This window comes from Piliocolobus tephrosceles, chromosome 2 (assembly GCF_002776525.5).
Source record: "Piliocolobus tephrosceles isolate RC106 chromosome 2, ASM277652v3, whole genome shotgun sequence".
NCBI classification, from domain to species: Eukaryota; Metazoa; Chordata; class Mammalia; order Primates; family Cercopithecidae; genus Piliocolobus; species Piliocolobus tephrosceles.
In genome coordinates this window covers 85,040,215-85,065,289 of record NC_045435.1, presented here as the reverse complement: position 1 = coordinate 85,065,289, position 25,075 = coordinate 85,040,215, and the positions used below count along the sequence as shown (strand labels likewise).

At 43.4% G+C, this 25,075-nt stretch overlaps 1 protein-coding gene across 6 annotated transcripts in view; it reads left to right on the top strand.

The window, feature by feature from the left end:
* Positions 1–25,075, top strand: part of RAD54L2 (RAD54 like 2) — a 131,330-nt gene that overhangs the window by 36,645 nt on the left and 69,610 nt on the right. For 3 of the 6 annotated variants that reach the window (XM_023195607.2, XM_023195608.2, XM_023195610.2), the window contains one exon: positions 20,064–20,256. In XM_023195607.2, the coding sequence (XP_023051375.1) occupies positions 20,118–20,256 (139 nt within the window). In that variant the 5' untranslated portion in view covers positions 20,064–20,117. Of the gene's footprint in view, positions 1–13,694; positions 13,769–19,764; positions 19,831–20,063; positions 20,257–25,075 lie in introns of those variants that run through there. The other 3 variants (XM_023195612.2, XM_023195611.2, XM_023195613.2) reach the window with 2 other exon arrangements.

The window sequence follows — 25,075 nt, the reverse complement described above, 5'->3', positions numbered from 1 at the left end:
AAATCTTAAGCTCTCTTATTTCTACGATGCTGAGTTGTGTGTGTGTGTGTGTGTGTGTGTGTGTGTGTGTAGGAGCCTAAAACAAACAGAAAATGTGGGCACAGGTTAGAATAACTTTGTCCATAAACTAATAGTGAAATATGTAATCTAGATGGAAACATAAGTCTCTTTACAAGATTCTTCAGAACTGGGCCACATCCATACACAGAGGGAGGGCAAGCTGGTGAGTACAATTTCTACCTGCATGTGGGGTGCTGTTATTTACATCATTGATCATGCCTAGAGCCTTCCAGAGACAGGCCAAGTGAGACTTTTTCCTCAGAGATGGTTCTAGTTCCTGCTGTGCTCAGAGGAAGAAGGAAAGAGACTCACCGCTTTAGAAGGTAGGCTTATTTAGCCTTTTTAACCCTAAGTCATTGTGTCTTAAAGGAAAAGAAGTTTGTTACTAATTTGTTATTAACTAACTATAGAGAATGGTCAGTTAGGTTATATTTCAAATCTATCTTTTTTTTTGAGATGGAGTCTTGCTCTGTCACCCAGACTGGAGTGCAGTGGCACAATCTCACTGCAGCCTCCGCCTCCTGGGTTCAAATGATTCTCCTGTCTCAGCCTCCAAGTAGCTGGGATTACAGGCGTGCACCACTACGCCCGAGTAGCTGGGAGTATAGGTGTGCCAATACGCCTGGCTAATTTTTGTATTTTTAGTAGAGATGGGGTTTTGCCATGTTGGCCATGCTGGTCTTGAACTCCTAACCTCAGGTGAGCCACCGTGCCCGGCCCAAATCTATACTTTGAAATGAGATGTTTTGGGATTTTTTTTAAGTGTTTAAGTCTTTGGAGAACTAGGGACAGAAATATTTATTTTCTTCCTTGTAATTGTCTTCTAGAAAGTTATTTTTTATTTATTTTTTAAAATTATACTTTAAGTTCTAGGGTATATGTGCCTTGTTGATGTGCAGCACCTGTTAACTCGTCATTTACATTAGGTATATCTCCTAATGCTATCCCTCCCCCCTTCCTCACCCCATGACAGGCCCCGGTGTGTGATGTTCCCCACCCTGTGTCCAAGTTTTCTCGTTGTTCAATTCCCACCTATGAGAACATGCTGTGTTTGGTTTTCTGTCCTTGTGACAGTTTGCTCAGAATGATGGTTTCCAGCTTCATCTGTGTCCCTACAAAGGACATGAACTCATCTTTTTTTATGGCTACATAGTATTCCATGGTGTATATGTGCCACATTTTCTTAATCCAGTCTATCATTGATGGACATTTGGGTTGGTTCCAAGTCTTTGCTATTGTGAATAGTGTTGCAGTAAACATACGTGTGCATGTGTCTTTATAGCAGCATGATTTATAATCTTTTGGGTATATACCTAGGAATGGGATGGCTGGGTCAAATGGTATTTCTAGTTCTAGACCCTTGAGGAATCGCCACACTGTTTTCCACAATGGTTGAACTAGTTTACAGTCCCACCAACAGTGTAAAAGTGTTCCTATTTCTCCACATCCTCTCCAGCACCTGTTGTTTCCTGACTTTTTAATGATCATCTTTCTAACTGGTATAAGATGATATCTCATTGTGGTGTTGATTTGCATTTCTCTGATGGCCAGTGATGATGATCATTTTTTCATGTGTCTGGTGGCTGCATAAATTAAATGTCTTCTTTTGAGACGTGTCAGTTCATACCCTTTGCCCACTTTTTGATGGGGTTGTTTGATTTTTTCTTGTAAATTTGTTTAAGTTCTTTGTAGATTCTGGATATTAGCCCTTTGTCAGATGGGTAGATTGTAACAATTTTCTCCCATTCTGTAGGTTGCCTGTTCACTCTGATGGTCATTTCTTTCTCTATGCAGAAGCTCTTTAGTTTGATTAGATCCCATTTGTCAATTTTGGCTTTTGTTGCCATTGCTTTTGGTGTTTTAGTCATGAAGTCCTTGCCCATGCCTGTGTCCGGAATGGTATTGCCTAGGTTTTCTTCTAGGGTTTTTATGGTTTTAGATCTAACATTTAAGTCTTTAATCCATCTCGAATTCATTTTTGTATAAGGTATAAGGAAGGGATCCAGTTTCAGCTTTCTACATATGGCTAGCCAGTTTTCCCAGCACCATTTATTAAATAGGGAATCCTTTCCCCAATGCTTGTTTTTGTCAGGTTTGTCAAAGATCAGATGGTTGTAGTTGTGTGGTATTATTTCTGAGGGCTCTGTTCTGTTCCCTTGGTCTATATCTCAGTTTTGGTACCAGTAGCATGCTATTTTGGTTACTGCAGCCTTGTAGCATAGTTTGAAGTCAGGTAGCATGATGCCTCCAGCTTTGTTCTTTTTGCTTAGGATTGTCTTGGCAATGTGGGTTCTTTTTTGGTTCCATATGAACTTTAAAGTAGTTTTTTCCAATTCTGTGAAGAAACTCATTGGTAGCTGGATGGGGATGGCATTGAATCTATAAATTACTTTTGGCAGTATGGCCATTTTCACAATATTGCTTCTTCCTATCCATGAGCATGAAATGTTCTTCCATTTTATTTCATTCAGCAGTGGTTTGTAGTTTTTCTTGAAGATGTCCTTCACATCCCTTGTAAGTTGGATATCTAGGTATTTTATTCTGTTTGTAGCAATTGTGAATGGGAGTTCATTCATGATTTGGCTCTCTGTTTGTCTGTTATTGGCGTATAGGAATGCTTATGATTTTTGCACGTTGATTTTGTATCCTGAGACTTTGCTGAAGTTTCTTATCAACTTAATGAGATTTTGGGCTGAGACGATGGGATTTTCTAAATACACAATCATGTCATCTGCAAACAGGGACAATTTGACTTCCTCTTTTCCTAATTGAATACCCTTTATTTCTTTCTCTTGCCTGATTGCCCTGGCCAGAACTTCCAACACTATGTTGAATAGGAGTGATGAGAGAGGGCATCCCTGTCTTGTGCCAGTTTTCAAAGGGAATGCTTCCAGTTTTTGCCCATTCAGTATGATATTGGCTGTGGGTTTGTCATAAATAGCCCTTATTATTTTGAGATACATCCCATCAATACCTAGTTTATTGAGAGTTTTTAGCATGAAGGGCTGTTCAATTTTGTTGAAGGCCTTTTCTGCATCTATTGAAATAATCATGTGGCTTTTGTCTTTGGTTCTGTTTATATGATGGATTACATTTATTGATTTACATATGTTGAACCATCCTTGCATCCCAGGGATTAAACCAACTTGATCGTGGTGGATAAACTTTTTGATGTGCTGCTGGATTCGGTTTGCCAGTATTTTATTGAGGATTTTTGCATCGATGTCCATCAGGGATATTGGTCTAAAATTATCTTTTTTTGCTGTGTCTCTGCCAGGCTTTGGTATCAGGATGATGCTGGCCTCATAAAATGAGTTAGGGAGGATTCCCTCTTTTTCTATTGATTGGAATAGTGTCAGAAGGAATGGTACCAGCTCCTCTTTGTACCTCTATTAAAATTTGGCTGTGAATCCGTCTGGTCTTGGACTTTTTTTGGTTGGTAGGCTATTAATTATTGCCTCAATTTCAGAGCCTGTTATTGGTCTCTTCAGGTATTCAACTTCTTCCTGGTTTAGTCTTGGGAGGGTGTATGTGTCCAACAATTTATCCATTTCTTCTAGGTTTTCTAGTTTCTGTAGAGGTGTTTATAGTATTCTCTGATGGTAGTTTATATTTCTGTGGGAGTGATGGTGATATCCCCTTTATCATTTTTTATCATGTCTATTTGATTCTTCTCTCTTTTCTTCTTTATTAGTCTTGCTAGTAGTCTATCAATTTTGTTAATCTTTTCAAAAAACCAGCTCCTGGATTCATTGATTTTTTTGAAGGGTTTTTTTGTGTCTCTGTCTCCTTCAGTTCTGCTGTGATCTTAGTTATTTCTTGCCTTCTGCTAGCTTTTGAATGTGTTTGCTCTTGCTTCTCTAGTTCTTTTAATTGTGATGTTAGGGTGTCAATTTTAGATCTTTCCTGCTTTCTCTTGTGGGCATTTAGTGCTATAAATTTCCCTCTACACACTGCTTTAAATGTGTCCCAGAGATTCTGGTTAAGTTGTGTCTTTGCTCTCATTGGTTTCAAAGAACATCTTTATTTCTGCCTTCATTTTGTTATGTATGCGTGGTCATTCAGGAGCAGGTTGTTCAGTTTCCATGTAGTTGGGCGGTTTTGAGTGAGTTTCTTAATCCTGAGTTCTGGTTTGATTATATCGTGGTCTGAGAGACAGTGTTTTATACTTTCTGTTCATTTACATTTATTGAGGAGTGTTTTACTTCCAACTATGTGGTCAATTTTGGAATAAGTGTGATGTGGTGCTGAGAAAAAGGTATATTCTGTTGATTTGGGGTGGAGAATTTTGTAGATGTCTGTTAGGTTTACTTGGTGCAGAGCTGAGTTCAAATTCTGGAGATACTTTCTGTCTCATTGATCTGTCTAATGTTGACTGTGGGGTGTTAAAGTCACCCATTATTATTGTGTGGGAGTTAAGTCTCTTTGTTTTTTTTTTTTTTTTTTTTGAGACGGAGTCTCGCTCTGTCACCCAGGCTGGAGTGCTGTGGCCGGATCTCAGCTCACTGCAAGCTCCGCCTCCCGGGTTCACGCCATTCTCCTGTCTCAGCCTCCCAGGTAGCTGGGACTACAGGCGCCGCCACCTCGCCCAGCTAGTTTTTTGTAGTTTTTAGTAGAGATGGGGTTTCACCATGTTAGCCAGGATGGTCTTGATCTCCTGACCTCATGATCCGCCCGTCTCAGCCTCCCAAAGTGCTGGGATTACAGGCTTGAGCAACCGCGCCCGGCCAAGTCTCTTTGTAGGTCTCTAAGGACTTGCTTTATGAATCTGGGTGCTCCTGTATTGGGTGTTTATGTATTTAGGATAGTTAGCTCTTCTTGTTGAATTGATCCCTTTACCATTATGTAATGGCCTTCTTTGGCTCTTTTGATCTTTGTTGGTTTAAAATCTGTTTTATCAGAGACTAGGATTATAACCCCTGCTTTTTTTTCTGTTTGCTTGATAGATCATCCTCCATCCCTTTATTTTGAGTCTCTGTGTGTCTCTCTCTGCACATGAGATGGGTCTCCTGAATGCAGCACACTGATGGGTCTTGACTCTTTATCCAATTTGCCAGTCTGTGTCTTTTAATTGGAGCATTTAGCCCATTTACATTTAAGGTTAATATTGTTATGTGTGAATTTGATCCTGTTATTATGATGTTAGCTGGTTATTTTGCTCGTTAGCTGATACAGTTTCTTCCTAGCATTGATGGTCTTTACAATTTGGCATGTTTTTGCAGTGGTTGGTACCGATTGTTCCTTTCCATGTTTAGTGCTTCCTTCAGGAGCTCTTGTAAGGTAGGTCTGGTGGTGACAAAAATCTCTCAGCATTTGCTTGTCTGTAAAGGATTTTATTTCTCCTTCACTTATGAAGCTTAGTTTGGCTGGATATGAAATTCTGGGTTGAAAATTCTTTAAGATGTTGAATATTGGCTCCCACTGTCTTCTGGCTTGTAGAGTTTTTGCCAAGAGATCTGCTGTTAGTCTGATGGGCTTCCCTTTGTGGGTAACCCGACCTTTCTTTCTGGCTGCCCTTAACATTTTTTCCTTCATTTCAACTTTGGTGAATCTGACAATTATGTGTCTTGGAGTTGCTCTTCTCGAGGAGTTATCTTTGTGGCATTGTCTGTATTTGCTGAATTTGAATGTTGTCCTGCCTTGCTAGGTTGGGGAATTTCTTCTGGATAATATCCTGAATAGTGTTTTCCAACTTGGTTCTGTCTTCCCCGTCACTTTCAGGTACACCAATCAGACGGAGATTTGGTCTTCTCACATATTCCCATATTTCTTGGCGGCTTTGTTCATTTCTTTTTACTCTTTTTTCTCTAAACTTCTCTTCTTGCTTCATTTCATTCATTTGATCTTCAATCACTGATACCCTTTCTTCCACTTGATTGAATTGGCTACTAAAACTTGTGCATGCATCACATAGTTCTCGTGCTATGGTTTTCAGCTCCATCAGGTCATTTAAGGTCTTCTTTATGCTGTTTATTCTAGTTAGCCATTCATCTACTGTTTTTTTTAAAGGTTTTTAACGTCTTTGCAATGGGTTCGAGCATCCTCCTTTACCTCGGAGAAGTTTGTTATTGCCAATCGTCTAAGCCTTCTTCTCTCAGCTCGTCAAAGTCATTCTCCGTCCGGTTTTGTTCCACTGCTGGCAAGGAGTTGCGTTCCTTTGTAGGGGAAGAGGTGCTCTGATTTTTAGAATTTTCAGCTTTTCTGCTCTTGTTTCTCCCCATCTTTGTGGTTTTATCTACCTTTGGTCTTTGATGATGGTGACGTACAGATGGGGTTTTGGTGTGGATGTCCTTTCTGTTTGTTAATTTTCTTTCTAACAGTCAGGTCCCTCAGCTGCAGGTCTGTTAGAGTTTACTGGAGGTCCACTCCAGAGCCTGTTTGCCTGGGTATTACCCACGGAGGCTGCAGAACAGCAAATATTGTAGAACAGTAAATGTTGCTGCCTGATCCTTCCTCTGAAAGCTTCATCTTAGAGGGGCACCTGGCTGTATGAAGTGTCAGTCGGCCCCTACTGGGAGGTATCTCCCAGTTAGGCTACTCGGGGGTCTGGGACCCATTTAAGGAGGCAGTCTGTCCGTTCTCAGATCTCTGTGCTGGGAGAGCCACTACTCTCTTCAAAGCTGTCAGACAGGGATGTTTAAGTCTGCAGAAGTTTCTGCTGCCTTTGGTTCAGCTCTGCTCTGCCCCCAGAGGTGGAGTCTACAGAGGTAGGCAGGCCTTGTTGAGCTGCAGTGGGCTCCCCCCATTTCGAGCTTCCTGGCTGCTTTGTTTACCTACTCAAGCCTCAGCAATGGTGAACACCCCTCCCCAAGCCTTGCTGCCGCCTTGCAGTTCAATCTCAGACTGCTGTGCTAGCAGTGTGGAAGGCTCTGTGGGCGTGGGACCTGCTGAGCCAGGTGCAGGACATAATCTCCTGGTGTGCTCTTTGTTAAGACCACTGGAAGGCTGGGCGCGGTGGCTCAAGCCTGTAATCCCAGCACTTTGGGAGGCTGAGACGGGCGGATCACGAGGTCAGGAGATCGAGACCATCCTGGCCAACATGGTGAAACCCCCGTCTCTACTAAAAAATACAAAAAACCAGCCAGGCGAGGTGGTGGGCGCCTGTGGTCCCAGCTACTCGGGAGGCTGAGGCAGGAGAATGGTGTGAACCTGGGAGGCGGAGCTTGCAGTGAGCTGAGATCCAGCCACTGCACTCCAGCCTGGGCGACAAAGCGAGACTCCGTCTCAAAAAAAAAAAAAAAAAAAGACCACTGGAAAAGCGCAGTATTAGGGTGGGAGTGTCCCTATTTCCCAGGTACCATCTGTCACGGCTTCCCTTGGCTAGGAAAGGGAATTCCCCGACCCCTTGTGCTTCCCGGGTGAGGCTGAGGAAGTGTTGCAGTACTTTCTTAGCTTTGTAATCTGTGGATGGCTTAAGTGTTAACAGCTCAGCAGAGGGTCTGTGTGACAGCCTCTTGCACCCACCCTCATAGCACCTGAGTTCTTGTTCAGCGTCCAGGAGGAATGAGGTTGCAGGAACGAATTGAAGGTGGTAAATGCGGGGGATTTTATTGCTGAGGAAAGTGGCTCTCAGCCAGAAGGGGAGCTGAAAAGGGGACAGAGCGGGACTGTAATCTTTCTTTGTAGGCCTTCCCTGGCTGGACTCCTCTCCGAAGCTACACCATCAAGCTATCCCTCTGAAGTCAAACTGCTTTTCTGTGACATCCAAACATAGTCTCTGATGCACACCTGCTTCTCTCTCTGCTGGCTGAGCCTGTTTTTTTTTTTTTTTTTGAGACGGAGTCTTGCTCTGTCACCCAGGCTGGAGTGCAGCTGCACAATCTCGACTCACTGCAAACTCTGCCTCGAGCCTGGGGTTTTTATGGGTGCAGGATGAGGGGCAGGGCAGGCCTTGGGTGGTTTTGGAAAAGCAGACATTTGATTGGGAAAACGGATGTAAGTTCTCACTTTGGGCCATGGTTCCAGGCTTGAGGGTGGGGCCCTTGCCAGGGACCTGCCCTCTTCTGCCCAGAATTTCCCTTCCTCTTGTTTCCATCAGTTTTCTCCTAATTCTCATTATCAGTTTTATTATTACTTAAAATATGGAAAACAGTACATCTGAAACAAATTTGGTTCATGTGAGATTCTTGTCCTCCTTTGTGAATTGAGGGGGTGAAACTCACTACGTATTTCTATTTACAAACCCCTGTACCATTTAATGACTAAGTCATTAAATTAATAACTAGAAATGTGACATTTAGTAGTTTAAAGGTACAGTTTAGGGGCATGTGTTCTCAGGATCTCTGAGGCTGTATCATAGGCAAACAAAAAAGTTAAATAAGTAGTATATAGATAAAAAAAGATACAGTTTACCTGTTGTGTTCCACAGTTTATTTTTACATGTGGGAAGTCAAGAAATTAATCTTCAAACTTTCTGTTGCACTTTGTAGATAGAAACTTTTTACCCTTATTTGCCACTTAAATCCTTGTACAATCACTTCTCCAAACAGCACTGTGGTGTTTCCAGCATTAACAACCAATTGTCCGATTCTCTGGACAGTGACTAGATGTTCAACAGTATTCAATTCTGACACTGCTGGGAGTTAGAGCAGATACCACAGGCTAAGGGTTCAGTCTTACAACAACACCCCCACTTTAGACACTAGTCTGAAGTCTTGGCCCACCAGTAACTTCTGACCAACCAGCTATGAATAGGGCATTCCCAAGACCCCTCCTCAGGTTTAATAATTTGCCTGGATGGCCCATGGAACTCAGGAACACACTTGACTTAGGTTTACCTGTTTCTCATAAAGGATACAACTCAGGAACAGCCAAGTGGAAGAGCTGCCAAGGACAAGGTATGGAGGGAGTGGAGGGCAGAGCTTCTGTGCCCTATCCTGGAGTGTCACCCTCCCAGCACTTTGATGTGTTCTCCAACTTGGAAGTGCTCTGAATCTCATTGTTCAATAATTTTTATATAGCTCCATTTCCAGCCCCGGCAACCCTACTTCTTAGAGTTCATTGGGTGGGGCTGAAAGTTCCACCCTATGGTCCCTGGTCATTCTAGGGACGGGGTCTTTTTGGTCTTTCCAGTCCCATCCTGAGGCTATCTAGGGGCCCCACCCCTAAGTTTATTAGCATAAACTCTGATGTGATCAAAAGGGGCTGATTATAAATAACAAAAGACACTCCTATCGCTTAGGAAATTCCAAGGGTTTTAGGAGTTCTGTGCTGGGAACCTGGGACAGAGACCAAATATCTTTTGTCTTATACCCAAAGCGCCACAAAGGGCCTGCAGCTGACTAAAATTACCATTGATTTTAAACTGTGAGAAGCAGAGCCAAAAGAGTTTACTCCTGTCTTGAAGCTAAGTGCATAGAGTGCCCAAGTCACTGGCAAAGTTACAGTGGAAAAGTGTTAATAACCATACAAATGCAATAATATTAGTATATTATTTTCTGTAGAATATTTTGAAAATACAAAAGTATGTATCACAATTTAGTAGTCATCCATTAAAACTTTTATTTGTAGTAGATATTAATTAAGGAAAAACTGTAGTCTAGAAACAACCTATATACCATGTAGCTGTAGCTATTTTAAAAGAATTGGTAATTGAAAAGCTAAAGTGACCAGTGTCAGCTCAGAAAATCGGCAGTGGGTGTTATTATTCTTATCGAGACGGTGTCTGACTCTGTCGCCTAGGCTGGAGTGCAGTGGCACAGTCTGGGTCCACTGCAACCTCTGTCTCCTGAGTTCAAGCGATTATCCTGCTTCAGCCTCCCAGGTAGCTGGGACTACAGGCACCCACCACCACACCTGGCTAATTTTTGTATTTTTAGTAGAAACGGGGTTTCACTGTGTTGGCAAGACTGGTCTTGAACTCCTGGCCTCCAGTGATCCACCCACCTCAGCCTCCCAAATTGCAGGGATTACAGGCGTGAGCACTGTGCCTATTTGCATTATAAAAGGATTCATGTAGAATTCCCGCAAGTCTTATTTAAAAGCTTTGATTTGTTGAAATGCTATTTCCACAGAGCTTTTTGGGATCATGTCTGGTGAGTAGTTTGACTAGATATAATCTTTGTCACGGATTTCATACTGAATGTTCGTGAGGCTGTGAAGGGCAAAACATCTCCTCTGTGCACACCTTGTTTTGGTCTGGGCTTGAAAGCACCCAGACTGAGCTCTGTGGCTCTGTGATAGAGCTCTCAGGAGAGGGAGGATCCTCAGAGGGCTTGAAATTTGAGAAGAGACTGGTAAGGGAGAATGGAGGCAGTGGTGATTGGGGAGTTGGAAGGATGAGACACTGAGCGTGGCTTGGCTTTTTTCCAAGCCTCTTCCGTCTCATTGTCTAGCAGATAAACCTGATCTGCTTTTAAGCTGTTCTGAACTCAGGGCTGATTTAGGCTTAGGGAATTCTGAGGAAAGTGGGCCCTCCGTGTCCCTGCCATGTGGGTTCTTGTTTCTGTAGTCTCCTGTCCTCTTTCTTTCCTTTCTTTCTTTCTCTCTCTTTTCTTTTCTTTCTTTTTTTGAGTCAGGGTCTTACTCTGTCACCCAGGCTAAAGTGCTGTGGTATGATCATGACCCACTGGAACCTTGAACACCTGAGCTCAAGTGATCCTCTGGCCTCAGCCTCCCAAGTAGCTGGGACTATAGGTGGGCACTAGCATGCTGGCTAATTTTTAAATTTTTTGGTAGAGATGGGATCTCACTATGTTGCCCAGGCTGGTCTCAAACTCCTGGGCTCAAGCGATCCTCCCGTCTTGGCTTCTCAAAAATTCTGAGATAATAGACATGAGCCACTCTGCCTGGCCAGTAATGACCATCTTAAGAAGTTAGAGCTGTGTGGAAAGACACAGGACTCACAGGTCGAATGGTAACGTACTACATACACAGGAGGAAACACGCACAAAGCCTTTGTTCACAAGCAAAGAATTTCTTTCTCATTCTTGCCTCATCCCCTGTATCCAGAGATCTTATGTTTTTCCTCTTTTTATCACTTCATATTACAGTGGTCTGATGTTTTTTGTTTTGTGTGTGTGTTTGTGAGTGAATTTTTCAGAGCTCAGCTTTCTAGAGGGTGGAGCGGTGTCTGTCACACAGGCTTCTTATAGCTCAAACTGTCATCCCTGCTTTAGCTCTTCTCTCCTAATTGTTTTCCACCCTCCACCCCCCACAATTCTGCCGTTTTTTGTTTTGTTTTGTTTTTTTCCTGCTGGCCATGATTCCATGGAGAAGGAAACGAACCTTTCATTTGCTCCCCTCAGAATGGCTTTCTAGAACTTTACATCTATTTACTCAAAACATCTGGGAATAATCCTGTAGGGTTGTGCTATTCAATGACTTCCTACTTGAAGGGCCTAAGCCAGGGAAGTCTTGAGGGGGGACCACAGAGAACCTCTTAGCCCTTGTCCATTTTAAACCAGTTGTGGATAGCAGATTCAGTGGTAAAAGTAAAAAGCTGACTTTGCAAATACAGCATTAATTTCAGTCATTGAGAAAGCTTGCCTTTGATGGCTACTTACATATATAAAATAACCTATCAATAACACATTTGTAAAATACATATATCATTTATGTATCAGATTAATCTTATATTTTGTTGTTGTTTTTTTTTTGGAGATGGAGTCTCGCTCTGTTGCCCAGGCTGGAGTACAGTGGTGTGATCTCGGCTCACTGCAACCTCCGCCTCCTGGGTCTCAGCCTCCCAAGTAGCTGGGACTACAGGCGCCCGCTACCACGCCTGGCTAATTTTTTCTATTTTTAGTAGAGACGGGGTTTTACCATGTTAGCCACGATGGTCTCGATCTCCTGACCTCGTGATCCACCCGCCTCGGCCTCCTAAAGTGCTGGGATTACAGGTGTGAGTCACTGCGCCCAGCCTGTTGTTGTTTTGAGACAAAGTCTCACTGTTTCCCAGGCTGGAGGGCAGTGGCACGATCACAGCTTACTGCAGTCTCAACCACGGGCTTCCCAGGCTGGTCTTAAACTTCTGGGCTTAAGCATTCCTCCCATCTTGGCCTCCTAAAGTGCTGGGATTGTAGGCGTGAGCCCGGCCTATTTGAAGACAATATGGAACAGTTCAGATATTTTATGATGTTCACATGTAATTTGGTCCTCTGCATATTATATTTTTAAAATGTAAAAATTCTTGGTTGGGCACGGTGGCTCATGCCCGTAATCCTAGCACTTTGGAAGGCTGAGGTGGGTGAATCACCTGAGGTCAGGAGTTTGAGACCAGCCTGGTCAACATGGTGAAACCCTGTCTCTACTAAAAATGCAAAAAATTATCCGGGCATGGTGGCAGGTGCCTGTAATCTCAGCTACTCAAGAGGCTGAGGCAGGAGAATTGCTTGAACCCAGGAGGTGGAGGTTGCAGTGAACCAAGATTGTGCCGTTGGACTGTAGCCTGGGTGACAGAGCAAGACTCTGTTTTTTAAAAAAAAAAAAAAAGTAAAATTTTTTTCTTTGTGACACCTGAAAATTTGAGGGAGGAGATCATAGATCTTAGAGTTTTGTAGTCTTAGAACAGCAAAGACTAAGTTTTTTGTTTTGTTTCGTTTTTGTTTTTTGAGATGGAGTCTTGCTTTATCTCCAGATTGGAGTGCGGTGGAGCAATCTCTGCTCACTGCAACCTCCACCTCCCGGGTTCAAGCGATTCTCCTGCCTCAGCCTCCCAAGTAGCTGGGATTACAGGCACGTGCCACCACGCCCAGCTAATTTTTGTATTTTTAGTAGAGACAGGGTTTCTCACTCTGTTGGCCAGGGTGATCTCGATCTCCTGACCTCGTGATCCACTCACCTTGGCCTCCCAAAGCGCTGGGATTACAGGCGTAAGCCACCGTGCCTGGCTGACAAGTGGTAGCTTCTTAAAGGTTAATTGTAATACAGAGTTTGAAAAAATTACCTGAAGAAATTTTTTTATACTTTGTTAACATAAAAATCCATTTTTTTTATCTTGTGCTTTGAATGGCTTTTTTTGTTGTTGTTTTTTAATTGGGGTAGCCTCTTGAGCCAGAGTGGGCTCAGAGATGCCCTGAATGTCTCTTTAAACTGTAATTTTGACATTGTAGTTCCATTGAAAGGGTCTTGGGGACTCCCAGGGGTTCCCGGGCCACACTTTGAGAATTGCTGTTTTAGAATCTGGAAGAGATCTTGAAGATTAACTCAGGCCCATTTCTCCCCTGGGTTGGAATAAGAGGAGTGATTGAAGCTGAGGGAGGACTGACTTGCCCAAAGTCATGCAGCTAGTTACTCATAGAGCTGTGGCTGGATTTAGGTTTCTTGACTGATTCTGTAAATATGTGTCTAGTGCTATGCTAGGTTCTGATTCCCTGGGGCCAGGCTCCATTGTGCTATCTTTTGGAGGTAGTTGTCTCCTGTGGAGAGAGTTGTCTCCTGTGGCCCTGGTCCTTCAAGTCTTGAATGCGTTTGTTCACCTTTTGTTTCTTATTTTCTCTTAAGTTTCAAATTGCCAAAATCATCCTTATATTTCCAAGTAAAATGTTGAGCTGTTGTGTCAGTTTAGCTCTGTGGCTGCTTTGTGTGATCTAAATTTTTTTTTAAGTAACTAATAGACACTCAAAAGGCATTGGGCTACATGGAGGTTTGAAGTATGCATTGGTTGTCATTGGAGTAGTGTCTGTTTTGCATAGGAAGGTGTTTGGAAAGAACTTTAACAATCCACGGTGGATCTCTCAGGAGACTGGAAGAATTCTGTGGGTACTTGGTGAGTACTATATATACTATATATATATGTGCTATATATACTATACTATATATACTCTATAGTACTATGGAGTAGCTGAACTCTTTCTTTTGTCTTTGAATTATATAAATTCCTTGTCTAATTTTTTAAGGGTATTGACCAAAGCTTTGGACTGAATGTTTTCCTGATGTTCTTTTTTAAAAATTTTTATTTATTTATTTATTTTTTGAGACTGGCTCTATTACCTAGACTGGAGTGCATTATCCTGCCTCAGTCTCCCAAAGTGTTGGGATTATAGGAGTGAGCCACCATGCCTGGCCTGTTTTTCTACTCTTTTTTTTTTGAGATGGACTCTCGCTCTGTCGCCCAGGCTGGAGTGCAGTGGGTGATCTCGGCTCACTGCAAGCTCCGCCTCCCGGGTTCCCACTGTTCTCCTGCCTCAGCCTCCCGAGTAGCTGGGACTACAGGCGCCCGCCACCAAGTACGGCTAATTTTTTGTATTTTTAGTAGAGATGGGGTTTCACCGTGTTAGCCAGGATGGTCTCGATCTCCTGACCTCATGATCCAACCTCAGCCTCCCAAAGTGCTGGGATTACAGGCGTGAGCCACCTCGCCCGGCCTGTTTTTCTACTCTTTATTTCATAAGTTTTTTTTTTTTTTTTTGAGACGGAATCTCACTCTGCCGCCCAGGCTGGAGTGCAGTGGCCAGGTCTCAGCTCACTGCAAGCTCCCCCTCCTGGGTTTACGCCATTCTCCTGCCTCAGCCTCTCAAGCAGCTGGGACTACAGGCGCCCGCCACGTCGCCCGGCTAGTTTTTTGTATTTTTTAATAGAGACGGGGTTTCACTGTGTTAGCCAGGATGGTCTCGATCTCCTGACCTCGTGATCCGTCCGTCTCGGCCTCCCAAAGTGCTGGGATTACAGGCTTGAGCCACCGCGCCCGGCCTGTTTTTCTACTCTTAAAAGACTTTCTTCCCCTTGTAAATTAGCTCAAATACAGTGTTTTGTGTAGATATTCTTCAAGAAAAAAACAAGTCATTTGTGCTTGCCGTGGACTTGCTTTGTGACCATTTGACAGAGTTTAGTACTACTCAAAGTAACTAAAATTAATGAGGACATGGCAGTCTGGGAAGGATCCTTTTATTTAAAAAGGAACAATCATGATGCTATCAAGGACCATAATGACATCTTTGAAATTTCATGAGCTGCCTCACAATGATGAGACAGCGTGTGTGCTCGGAGTCTTATGATTTCAATGTGAACTCTGCAAGTCTGGTGGTCTGCATTGTGAACGAAGGCTTTGCTTGTGTGTGTGTTTCCTCTTGTTGATATCCTAATGTCCCCACCTTGCCATGCCTCATGTCTCAAAGGGCTGTGCCTGCATGATTAATTCTGCTGATTCTTGGCCAGGTACCACTCTACTGACAGGTGTTGTTGTCTTGGAACTTAGCAAAGCCGAACAACATTTTCCTTCACTCTCAAGATTGCCATGAGGTGCTAGGTTAGGATTGTCTGTGGGTTTCTTAATAATTATAGCCTCCTTTTAACAAACCCAATATATTAAACTGTAGACTTATTAAAACACTTAGGGGTTGAATATTTGCTTTTCAGAGTGGTCCTCTTTAGAATTCCTTTAAATAGCTAGTTCTCCAGTTTCATTAAAATATAATTTGATTCCCAGAATTTGCTTTGTAAGAACACAGGTCCTCATTAAGGTGCAGCATACCCATTATTGCTCTTGTGGTTTCTGTGCATTAGAGGCAGAGCTCCTTGTCATGGAGATTGAAGCAGTGTTTTGCCTAGAATGAGGAGCAAATGAGGGAGATGGATTATTTGCTTTATCACCACCCCTCCCCCACCGCCACCAACCATGTCCATCTAACAGTTCTACTAAGAGCTGAGTACTGAATCAAGGCTGCCTTGTGTTCTGAAAGACTATGCCCCCATAGAGGTATGTGTGTATGAGGGTGGAGCCCTTTAGAGACAGAATACAGTTGACTGCTGCTGCCCACCAAGGCCAGCTTTTCCTCTGCCATTTTCACTTGTTGCCTGGGCTCCAGTGATCCTCCCTCCTCAGTCTCCCAAGTAGCTGGGACTACAGGTGCACACCACCATGCCCAGCTAGTTTTTGTATATTTTGTAGATATGGGCATCGCTGTGTTGTCCAGGCTGATCTTGAACTCCTGGGCTCAAGCAATTCCCCCACCGTGACCTCCCAAGTGCTGGGATTACAGGCGTGAACCACCACACCAGGCTCTTTGTTGCTTTTTTTTTTTTTTGGACAGGGGCCGGGGAGTCTCTCTTTGTCGCCACTACACAATTTCTTCCCTAGAATGACAGGCATTCAGATTACCTAAAAGTACTGGCTAATTAAAAATGGTTCTATAAAATCAGCCAAGCACACTGCAGAGAAAACACTCTTTTTTTTTTTTTTTTTTGAGGTGGAGTTTCACTCTTGTTGCCCAGGCTGGAGTGCAGTGGCGGGATCTCAGCTCACTGGAACCTCCGCCTCCCGGGTTCAGGCGATTCTCCTGCCTCAGCCTCCTGAGTAGCTGGGATTACAGGCATGCGCTACTATGCCTGGTTGATTTTGTATTTTTAGTAGAGATGGGGGTTTCACCATGTTGGCTGCGCTGGTCTTGAACTCCTGACCTCAGGTGATCTGCGCACTTCGGCCTCCCAAAGTACTGGGATTACAGATGTGAGTCACCATGCCGGGCCAAAACACTCTTATCTCAAGGAGTCTAGGGTGAAAGAGAGGGGTTATGCTGATTACAACCATTGACTTCCAAACACAGAGTAGTTACTGATGAATATACTAACATTCAAAAATAAATTTCACTGCAACTATTAAGAAGTAAATTTTACTTCCAAAGTTGTTGATAGCTAATTGATTTACTACTTCCTTTCTAAAACCTATTAAATGAACCAGTGACACAGGATAGTTAGTCATTACTTTCTTTCTTTCTTTTTTTTTTTTTTGAGACAGAGTCTCACTGTGTCGCGCAGGCTTGAGTGCAATGGCGCGATCTGGGCTTACTGCAAGGTCCGCCTCTTGAGTTCACGCCATTCTCCTGCCTCAGCCTCTGGAGTAGCTGGGACTCCAGGTACCTGCCACCATGCCTGGCTAACTTTTTGTCTTTTAGTAGAGACGGGGTTTCACCCTGTTACCCGGGATGGTCTCCATCTCCTGACCTCGTGGTTCGCCCGCTTCGGCCTCCCAAAGTGCTGGGATTACAGGCATGAGCCAACATGTCTGGCCCTTTTTTTTTTTTTTTTAAAGACAGAGTCTCTCTCTGTTGCCAAGGCTGGAGTGCAGTGGCATGATCTTGGCTCACTGCAACCTGTGCCTCTGGAGTTCAAGCAGTTCCCCTCAGCCTCCCTAGTAGCTGGGATTACAGGCACGCGCCACCATGCTCAGCTAGTTTTTGTATTTTTAGTAGAGATGGGGTTTCACCACGTTGGTGAGGATGGTCTCAAACTCCTGACCTCGTAATCTGCCCGCCTCGGCCTCCCAAAGTGCTAGGATTACAGGTGTGAGCCACCACGCCCGTCCGGATAGTCATTTCTACAGAGATTTAAAATCTGCCAGGTCACTAAGTGAATGGTAGCTCAACATTAGTTATATGAATTTGTATTTATTGATCACATTTCTCCCCTGTCCCTTAATGTCCTTTGCAGATGTTTTTGAAAGTGAGTTATTAATGCAAAAATTTAAATTTTATTACTAGATCCTTTCACAGCTGTTTTTTACTTTGTCTTGAGAGGCTAAGTACATGAACCATCTGGACACACATACTCTTAATTCCTGTTATTTCTAACTCTGAACAATCCTAAAGTTCTAGTTTTCCAAAACTCTAAATAATCTAGTTTGCTTTTCTTTTCTTCTTCTCTGTTCAGGAGAAGATAGATGTTATGTTTCATATTATCTGAAGCTTAGTAAGAGATTGCAGTTCTGCAGTACTTTTTATGTTAAATTACTAGAGACTTGTACTTCAGTTTTTATTTTGTGGTGGCGGGTGCCTGTAGTTCCAGCTACTGGGGAGGCTGAGGCAGGAGAATGGCATGAACCTGGGAGGTGGAGCTTGCGGTGAGCCAAGATTGCGCCTCTGCACTCCATCCTGGGTGACAGAGTGAGGCTCCGTCTCAAAAAAAAAAAAAAGATGATTTACCTCTTCTCTGATTTTAGTATGAAAATTTGAGCCTGGGTGCAGTGGCTGATGCCTGTAATCCCAGCACTTTGGGAGGCCAAGGAGGGAGGATCACCTAAGGTCAGGAGTTTGAGACCAGCCTGGCCAACGTGGTAAAACCCCGTCTCTACTAAAAATACAAAAATTAGCTGGGTGTGGTGGTACACACCTGTAGTCCCAGCTACTTGGGAGGCTGAGGCAGGAGAATCACTTGAACCTAGGAGGTGGAGGTTGCAGTGAGTCGAGATCGTGCCACTGCATGCCAGCCTGGGCAACAGAGTGAAACTGCATCTCAAAAAAAAAAAAAAAAAAAAAAAGATAAAAGAAAATTTGAAATATACAGAAAAAATGGAAACAATTGGCCAGTGAACTTACTAGTTAACATTTTGCTATATTTACTTTATCACAGAGCTACCCAACTAGCCATCTCTTTACCATGGTGTTATTTTTTTAACCCTCAAGAAGGAGTGACCTTTGTAGCTAATGGTAAAGTGATGAGAGACAGACATGCACAGTACCTGACACATGGTAGACATAATATAGCAGGTTAGCAAATGATGGACTGAATGTGAATGAATGAATAACTTGGGTAAAACATACTTCTAGCTCCTGAGTACTCCCAGCCACTCCTCCTCTGTCATTGGTGTTCACTCTACCTGGAACACACTCCCTCCAGATGTCTGTATGGCTTTCTTCCTTTCTTTTGGTTTCTGCTGAGTGAGAACTTCACTGACCTCCCCTATATAAACTAGCAGCTCCTCCTGCCACACACCAGCCTTGAGTACTCCCTGCATGCTTTGTTCTGCTTCCTTCTGTGTCCCCAAACTCTAGAATAGCACCTGCGATTATATACAGCTGTTCCTCCACGTACAGTGGGGTTACATCTTGATAAATGCATCATAAGTTGAAAATATTGTAAGTTGAAAGTCTGTTTAATACACCTACATTACTGAACATCATAGTTTGGCCTAGACTACCTTAAAGATGCTCAGAACACTTAACACTGTCTTAGCCAGGCATGGTTTTATGTGCCTGTCATCCTAGCTACTCAGGAGGTCTTAAGCAGGAATGTTGCTTGAACCCAGGAATTTGAGACTGCAGTGATCTATGATTGTGCCACTGTTCTCCACCCATACTCCAGCCTGGCCAACAGAGCTGGACCTTGTCTAAAAATAAATAAATAAAATAAAGAGCACTTACATTGTCTACAGTCAAAATCATCTGGCAGCACAGAAAACTGCACACTTTATGATAGCATGGTGGACTGAAAGCTTTGGCTCGTTGCCACTACTCAGCATTGCCAGAGAGTATAGTTCCATGTGTTACTAGCCTGGGAAAAATTTAAAATTTGAAGTAAGTTTCTAGTGAATGTGTATCATTTTCACACAATTGTAAGGTAAACCATTGCAGGTTGGGGACTCTATGTGTATATATATGTACATATATATACACACACACACATATATACACACACACACATATATGTATATGTATAAAGAGATATAGAGAGTTGGTGCTTAGGAAACAGTTGATGCAGGAAGGAATGAACAAATGGGAATTTCAAGGTTTATAGTTTTGTTGTTACTGTTACTTTAAAGTGTTTTCTTGTCAAAATAGCCAAGAGATGTTTGAGCTATGCAGAGTCACCAAAACATGACTCAGAGCCAGTGCATTCGTAGAGAATGTTGTGATTTGGGTACGGTTAGCTTTCCTTTCTTAGAGAAGTTCCAGGGAATTCATATTCAGCTTTTTTTCTTTGTTTTTATTTTGGAGACAGAGTCTCACCTCGTCACTCAGGCTGGAGTGCATTGGCGCCATTTGGCTCACTGCAACCTCTACCTCCCTGGTTCAAGCAATTCTCATGCCTCAGCCACCTGAGTAGATGGGATTACAGGTGTGTGCCACCATGCCTTACTAACTTTTGTATTTTTAGTAGAGATGGGTTTTACCATGTTGGCCAGGCTGGTCTCGAGCTCCTGACCTCAAGTGATCCACCCACCTTGGCCTCCCAAAGTGCTGGGATTACAGGCGTGAGCCACTGTGCCCAGCTGGCAGTTTTTTCTTTGAAAGACTTGTGCTTCTAAGCAAAACCCTTGGTGATTCTGATGCCTCTTACCCTCCTCCTAGCACCCCTGCAGTGGACCATGAGTCGGTAATGCCCACTGAGGACCTCTGGGAGCCATGTCAGACGAATCTGCCTCAGGGAGCGATCCAGACCTGGACCCGGATGTGGAGCTGGAGGATGCGGAAGAGGAGGAGGAGGAGGAGGAGGTGGCAGTGGAGGAGTGTGACAGGGATGATGAAGAAGACCTGCTGGATGGTAAGTGGGCTCTACTGAGTGACAGAAATTGCCTTATATTTTCCTCCAATGGAATTTTTGCTGGGAGACTTTGGTGTTTCCAGTGGGATTTCTTAGGCCATCCATAGTGAGAAGACACAGACTAGGAACTCAGATGCAATGAACTCAGCTGCTCTTTCCTAGGAAATGGATTATTGTTCATCCCACGTAAGCTTTCTTTTACTGCTGGAAGAACCTTTAGCCTTTAGCTTGTCTCTGACAGATTTATGGACTCAGGTCCAGAGATTCGAGTGTTGCATACTTGCCCAGGTCATGGAGGAGTCAATGGCAGAGTTCCTATGGTAAGACTTTGCAGTCTGGAGGCCATGGGCTCTTCAGGTAGATGTGAGGGTAACTGTGAGTGGTCTGTAAGTTTTCTGAAATTATACATACAGTTCTGCTTGTGTGTACATGAGGGAATTCCCCAGGCAGAGATTCTCAGACAGTTTCACAACTTCAGAAAGGTCACTGCATCTCCTGCAGTGCTGCTCTACCTCTTAGCCTTTCCAGTGACTATAAATTGCTCCTACTGGGAGGGTACTGCATCTCCATACCTGGTAGGCCCCCTTTTGATGCCTTCTATTTGGTTTGCTCAGCTCACTCCTTCCTTTGCCCTCAGCTTCTTGAAATGGCGTTGGACTTTTAATGTTCAGTCTAATATTAGGTCATTTGGCCAGCCACAAGACTTCTCAATTAATTCCAGCCTTTTATGGCATGGGATTTAGTTGTTTGTAAGCTTCCTACTGACTGAGGAATAGGGTTTTTGTCTTTTCATAGCAGACCCCCTAGTGGAACTGAATGTTGCATTAGATCATCTAATTACTTGAATCTGAAGGAACATAGGAAAATGTACTCCTGCCATTCTCCAGATTCCAGGAGGATAAGCACTGATCCTCTGTCTTTTCTGATGTTTACTATCTTCAGTTCTCATTCATCCTAACAGCTGTCATGTGGCTTGGGATCCATTTGCCCTCTTTTATACTGTCCAGAAGCCTCTCTCCATTTCTGCAGGGAAATGACCATTCACTTTTATCCCCCCAATAGCATTTGCTGTCCATTGCTAGCTTATTCAGTTGGAGTCTTATTTCTAGAAAGTAGAATGAATAGAAACAATGGAAGACACTAATGTTTGCTTGGCTCTTATTGTTCCTGAGATGATGTTAGAGTCCCTAGGTATCAACATCACTTTTTGCTTTTCATCATTTGGGTTCTCATAACTGTATTTACAGACACCCTTAGAACTCCCATCAGGTTTAGATTGGATTTTAGATGCTTCTGGTGAATGTAATGGATATATACACACTGTCTTCCCTGTTGGCTTCTTAGAATTCTCTTTTCCTTGTAAAATTGTTAATTATTCAAAAATTATGATATGCTTCTGCGGACTTTACTATTATTTATAAATGACAACAATTTAATTTTGATTTGTAGCTGTGCAATTCGATTGTTTTTTTTTTTTTTTGAGACAGAGTTTTTCTCGTTGCCCAGGCTGAGTGGAATGGTGCCAACTGGCTCACTGCAACCTTCACCTCCCGGGTTCAAGCGATTCTCCTGCCTCAGCCTCCCGAGTAGCTGGGATTACATGTGCCTGCCACCATTCCTGGCTAATTTTGGATTTTTAGTAGAGATGGGATTTCTCCATGTTGGTCAGGCTGTTCTCGATCTCCTGACCTCAGGTGATCTGCCCGCCTTGGCCTCCCAAAGTGCTGGGATTACAGGGGTGAGCCACTGTGCCCAGCCTTAAATACTTTTTTCAGATTTTGAAATGACTCATTTTTATTGAAGTTCAGAGTGATAAACAAAAGTTCCATTAGGCACTATGTCCTGCTGTGCTCTGCTAGGTTAACTGACTTCTTGGAATTTGACTCATGGACCGTCTTTTATATTTCACTACAGTGTTAAGCCACAAAAGTAAAATTGATACTTCTGTTACTTGTAGTGTCTTTTACCCTATTTTACCTCTTAAAGCTTTTTTTTTTTTTTTGTCGGCCCTGGCTGGAGTGCAATCGCGTGATCTTGGCTCACTGCAGACTCTGCCTCCCAGGTTCTAGCAATTCTCCTGCCTCAGCCTCCTGAGTAGCTGAGATTACAGGTGCCTGCCACCACGCCCAGCTAATTTTTGTATTTTTAGTAGAGACGGGGTTTCTCCATTTTGGCCAGGCTGGTCTTGAACTCCTGACCTCAGGTGATTCACCCACCTCGGCCTCCCAAAGTGCTGGAATTACAGGCGTGAGCCACCAAGCCCAGCCTAAAGCTTTTCTTTTCCTCTCATGTTGAGCACTCTATGCAATTTTCCTGAAAAATCCAAGACCTGCCTATGTCTTTAGTCTTGTCCTTGCTGCCATCCCGTAGTCATGGGTAGAGCAGCTAGCTATTCTACCATTAAGAGCATCTGTGAATAGGCTGGGTGCAGTGGCTTACACCTGTAATCCCAGCACTTTGGGAGGCCAAGGCAGGTGGATCACAAGGTCAGGAGGTTGAGACCATCCTGGCTAACACGGTGAAACCCTGTCTCTACTAAAAATACACACACACACACACACACAAAATAGCCAGGTGTGGTGGCGGGCGCCTGTAGTCCCAGCTACTCGGGAGGCTGAGGCAGGAGAATGGTGTGAACCCGGGAGGCGGAGCTTGCAGTGAGCCGAGATCACGCCACTGCAGTCCAGCCTGGGCGACAGAGCGAGACTCTGTCTCAAAAAAAAAAAAAAAAAGAATAGCTGTGAATAATCTAGTTTTAGTTGGCATAGTGTGATGTGGCCTTTTTGTTTTCTTAGAGCAGTGGTTCTCATCCTGGTATGATTTTGCTTCTTAGGGAACACTTCACAATGTGTGAAGACATTGGTTGTCAGGATTCTTGGGGATGGGTTAGGGATGTTACTGTCATCTTGTGGATAGAGGATGAGGATGCTATTAAACATCCTATAATGCATAGGAGAGCCCCCAGCTCACACCAAGAATTATCTGTCCCAAATGTCAATAGTACTGAGATATGAGAAACCCATTTCACAAAGGAAATTTACTTCAGCCCTTTTTATTTGAAGTTTCATTTCTTTTTTTTTTTTTTTTTTGAGACAAAGTCTCGCTCTGTCGCCCAGGCTGGAGTGCAGTGGCGCAATCTCAGCTCACTGCAAGCTCCGCCTCCTGGGTTCATGCCATTCTCCTGCCTCAGCCTCCGAGTAGCTGGGACTACAGGCGCCCGCTACCATGCCCGGCTAATTTTTTGTATTTTTAGTAGAGAATGGGGTTTCACCGTGTTAGCCAGGATGGTCTCAATCTCCTGACCTCATGATCCGCCCACCTCGGCCTCCCAAAGTGCTGGGATTACAGGCGTGAGCCACTGCGCCCAGCCTGAAGTTTCATTTCTAATGGATAAACATAGCTTACTTTTATATTGTTTGTCATAGTTTACACAAGCATGTGAACAATCTTATTCTTTTCAAAAAACTGTCTTTTGGCTTTGGTGTATTGTGTTTGTTTTCTTTGTAATTTCTACTTTATAATTTTCTTTTCTATTTCTTTTGGGTTTATTTTGCCTTTCTTTCAGACTTTTTACGAATGTGTATAGCTCATTAATTTTCAGATGTTTTTCTATATAAGTATTTAAAGCTTTCTTTCAAACTTTTTAAGAATGTGCATAGCTCATTAATTTTTAGATTTTTTTCTATATAAGCATTTAAAGGTATAATTTTCCCTATAAGCTTTAGCTCCATTCCCCCATAAGCATTTTGACACACTTTATCATACTTTATTGTCTTTCTTTTTTCTTTTCCTTTTTTTTTTTTTTGAGATGGAGTCTTGCTCTGTCACCCAGGCTGGAGTGCAGTGGCGTGATCTCAGCTCACTGCAACCTCTGCCTCCTGAGTTCAAGCAGTTCTCCCACCTCAGCCTCCCAAGTAGTAGCTAGAATTACAGGCATGCACCACTATGCCTGGCTAAGTTTTTGTATTTAGTAGAGACATAGTTTCACCATGTTGACCAGGCTGGTCTCAAACTCCTGACCTCAGGTGATCTGCCTGCCTCGGCCTCCCAGAGTGCTGGGATTACAGGCATGAACCACCACGCCCGGCCCATACTTTATGGTCTGGATAATCTTGTGTGTTAGGTAGGGTAGATACATTTTACATATGGGGAAACTGAGACTCAGAAAGGTGAGTGGCTTACTCAGTATAACTTAACAAGAAAGTGGCAAAGCTAGACTTTTGGTCTTGAAGGCAGTGCTCTTTTTTCAAACCAATGCTGCTTCTGAGACCATAGATTCTTACAATACCCTTTCCTGTGGTAATTTTGCTTTCTTTCCTAGTTTCTGCTTTGAGGGAAGAAGGTGATTATTGACTACTGTTGAGCAGAGGTGGAAGGACAGTTAGAAGTAACTGCAGGTATAAGGCAAAGTAGAAGGCAAAGTATGGCAAATGCTAAGGAATGATGAGCTGTCTTATTTGTTAATGCACTGGACACAAGAGGGGGATCACTGGAGTGAGACTGGAGAGATGACCTATGGTCAGATCATGGGGTAGTTCAGAGTTTGTTTTATAGGCAACATGGAATTGATGGGTGCTTTTTTTTTTGGATGGAGTCTCACTCTGTCATCCAGGCTGGAGTGCAGTGGCACAATCTTGGCTCACTGCAAGGTTCACCTCCCAGGTTCAAGCGATTTTCCTGCCTCAATCTCCTGAGTAGCTGGGACTATAGGCAACCACCACCACACCCTGCTAATTTTTTGTGTTTTCAGTAGAGACAGGGTTTCACCACATTGGCCAGGCTGGTCTCAAACACCTGACCTCAATTAATCCACCTGCCT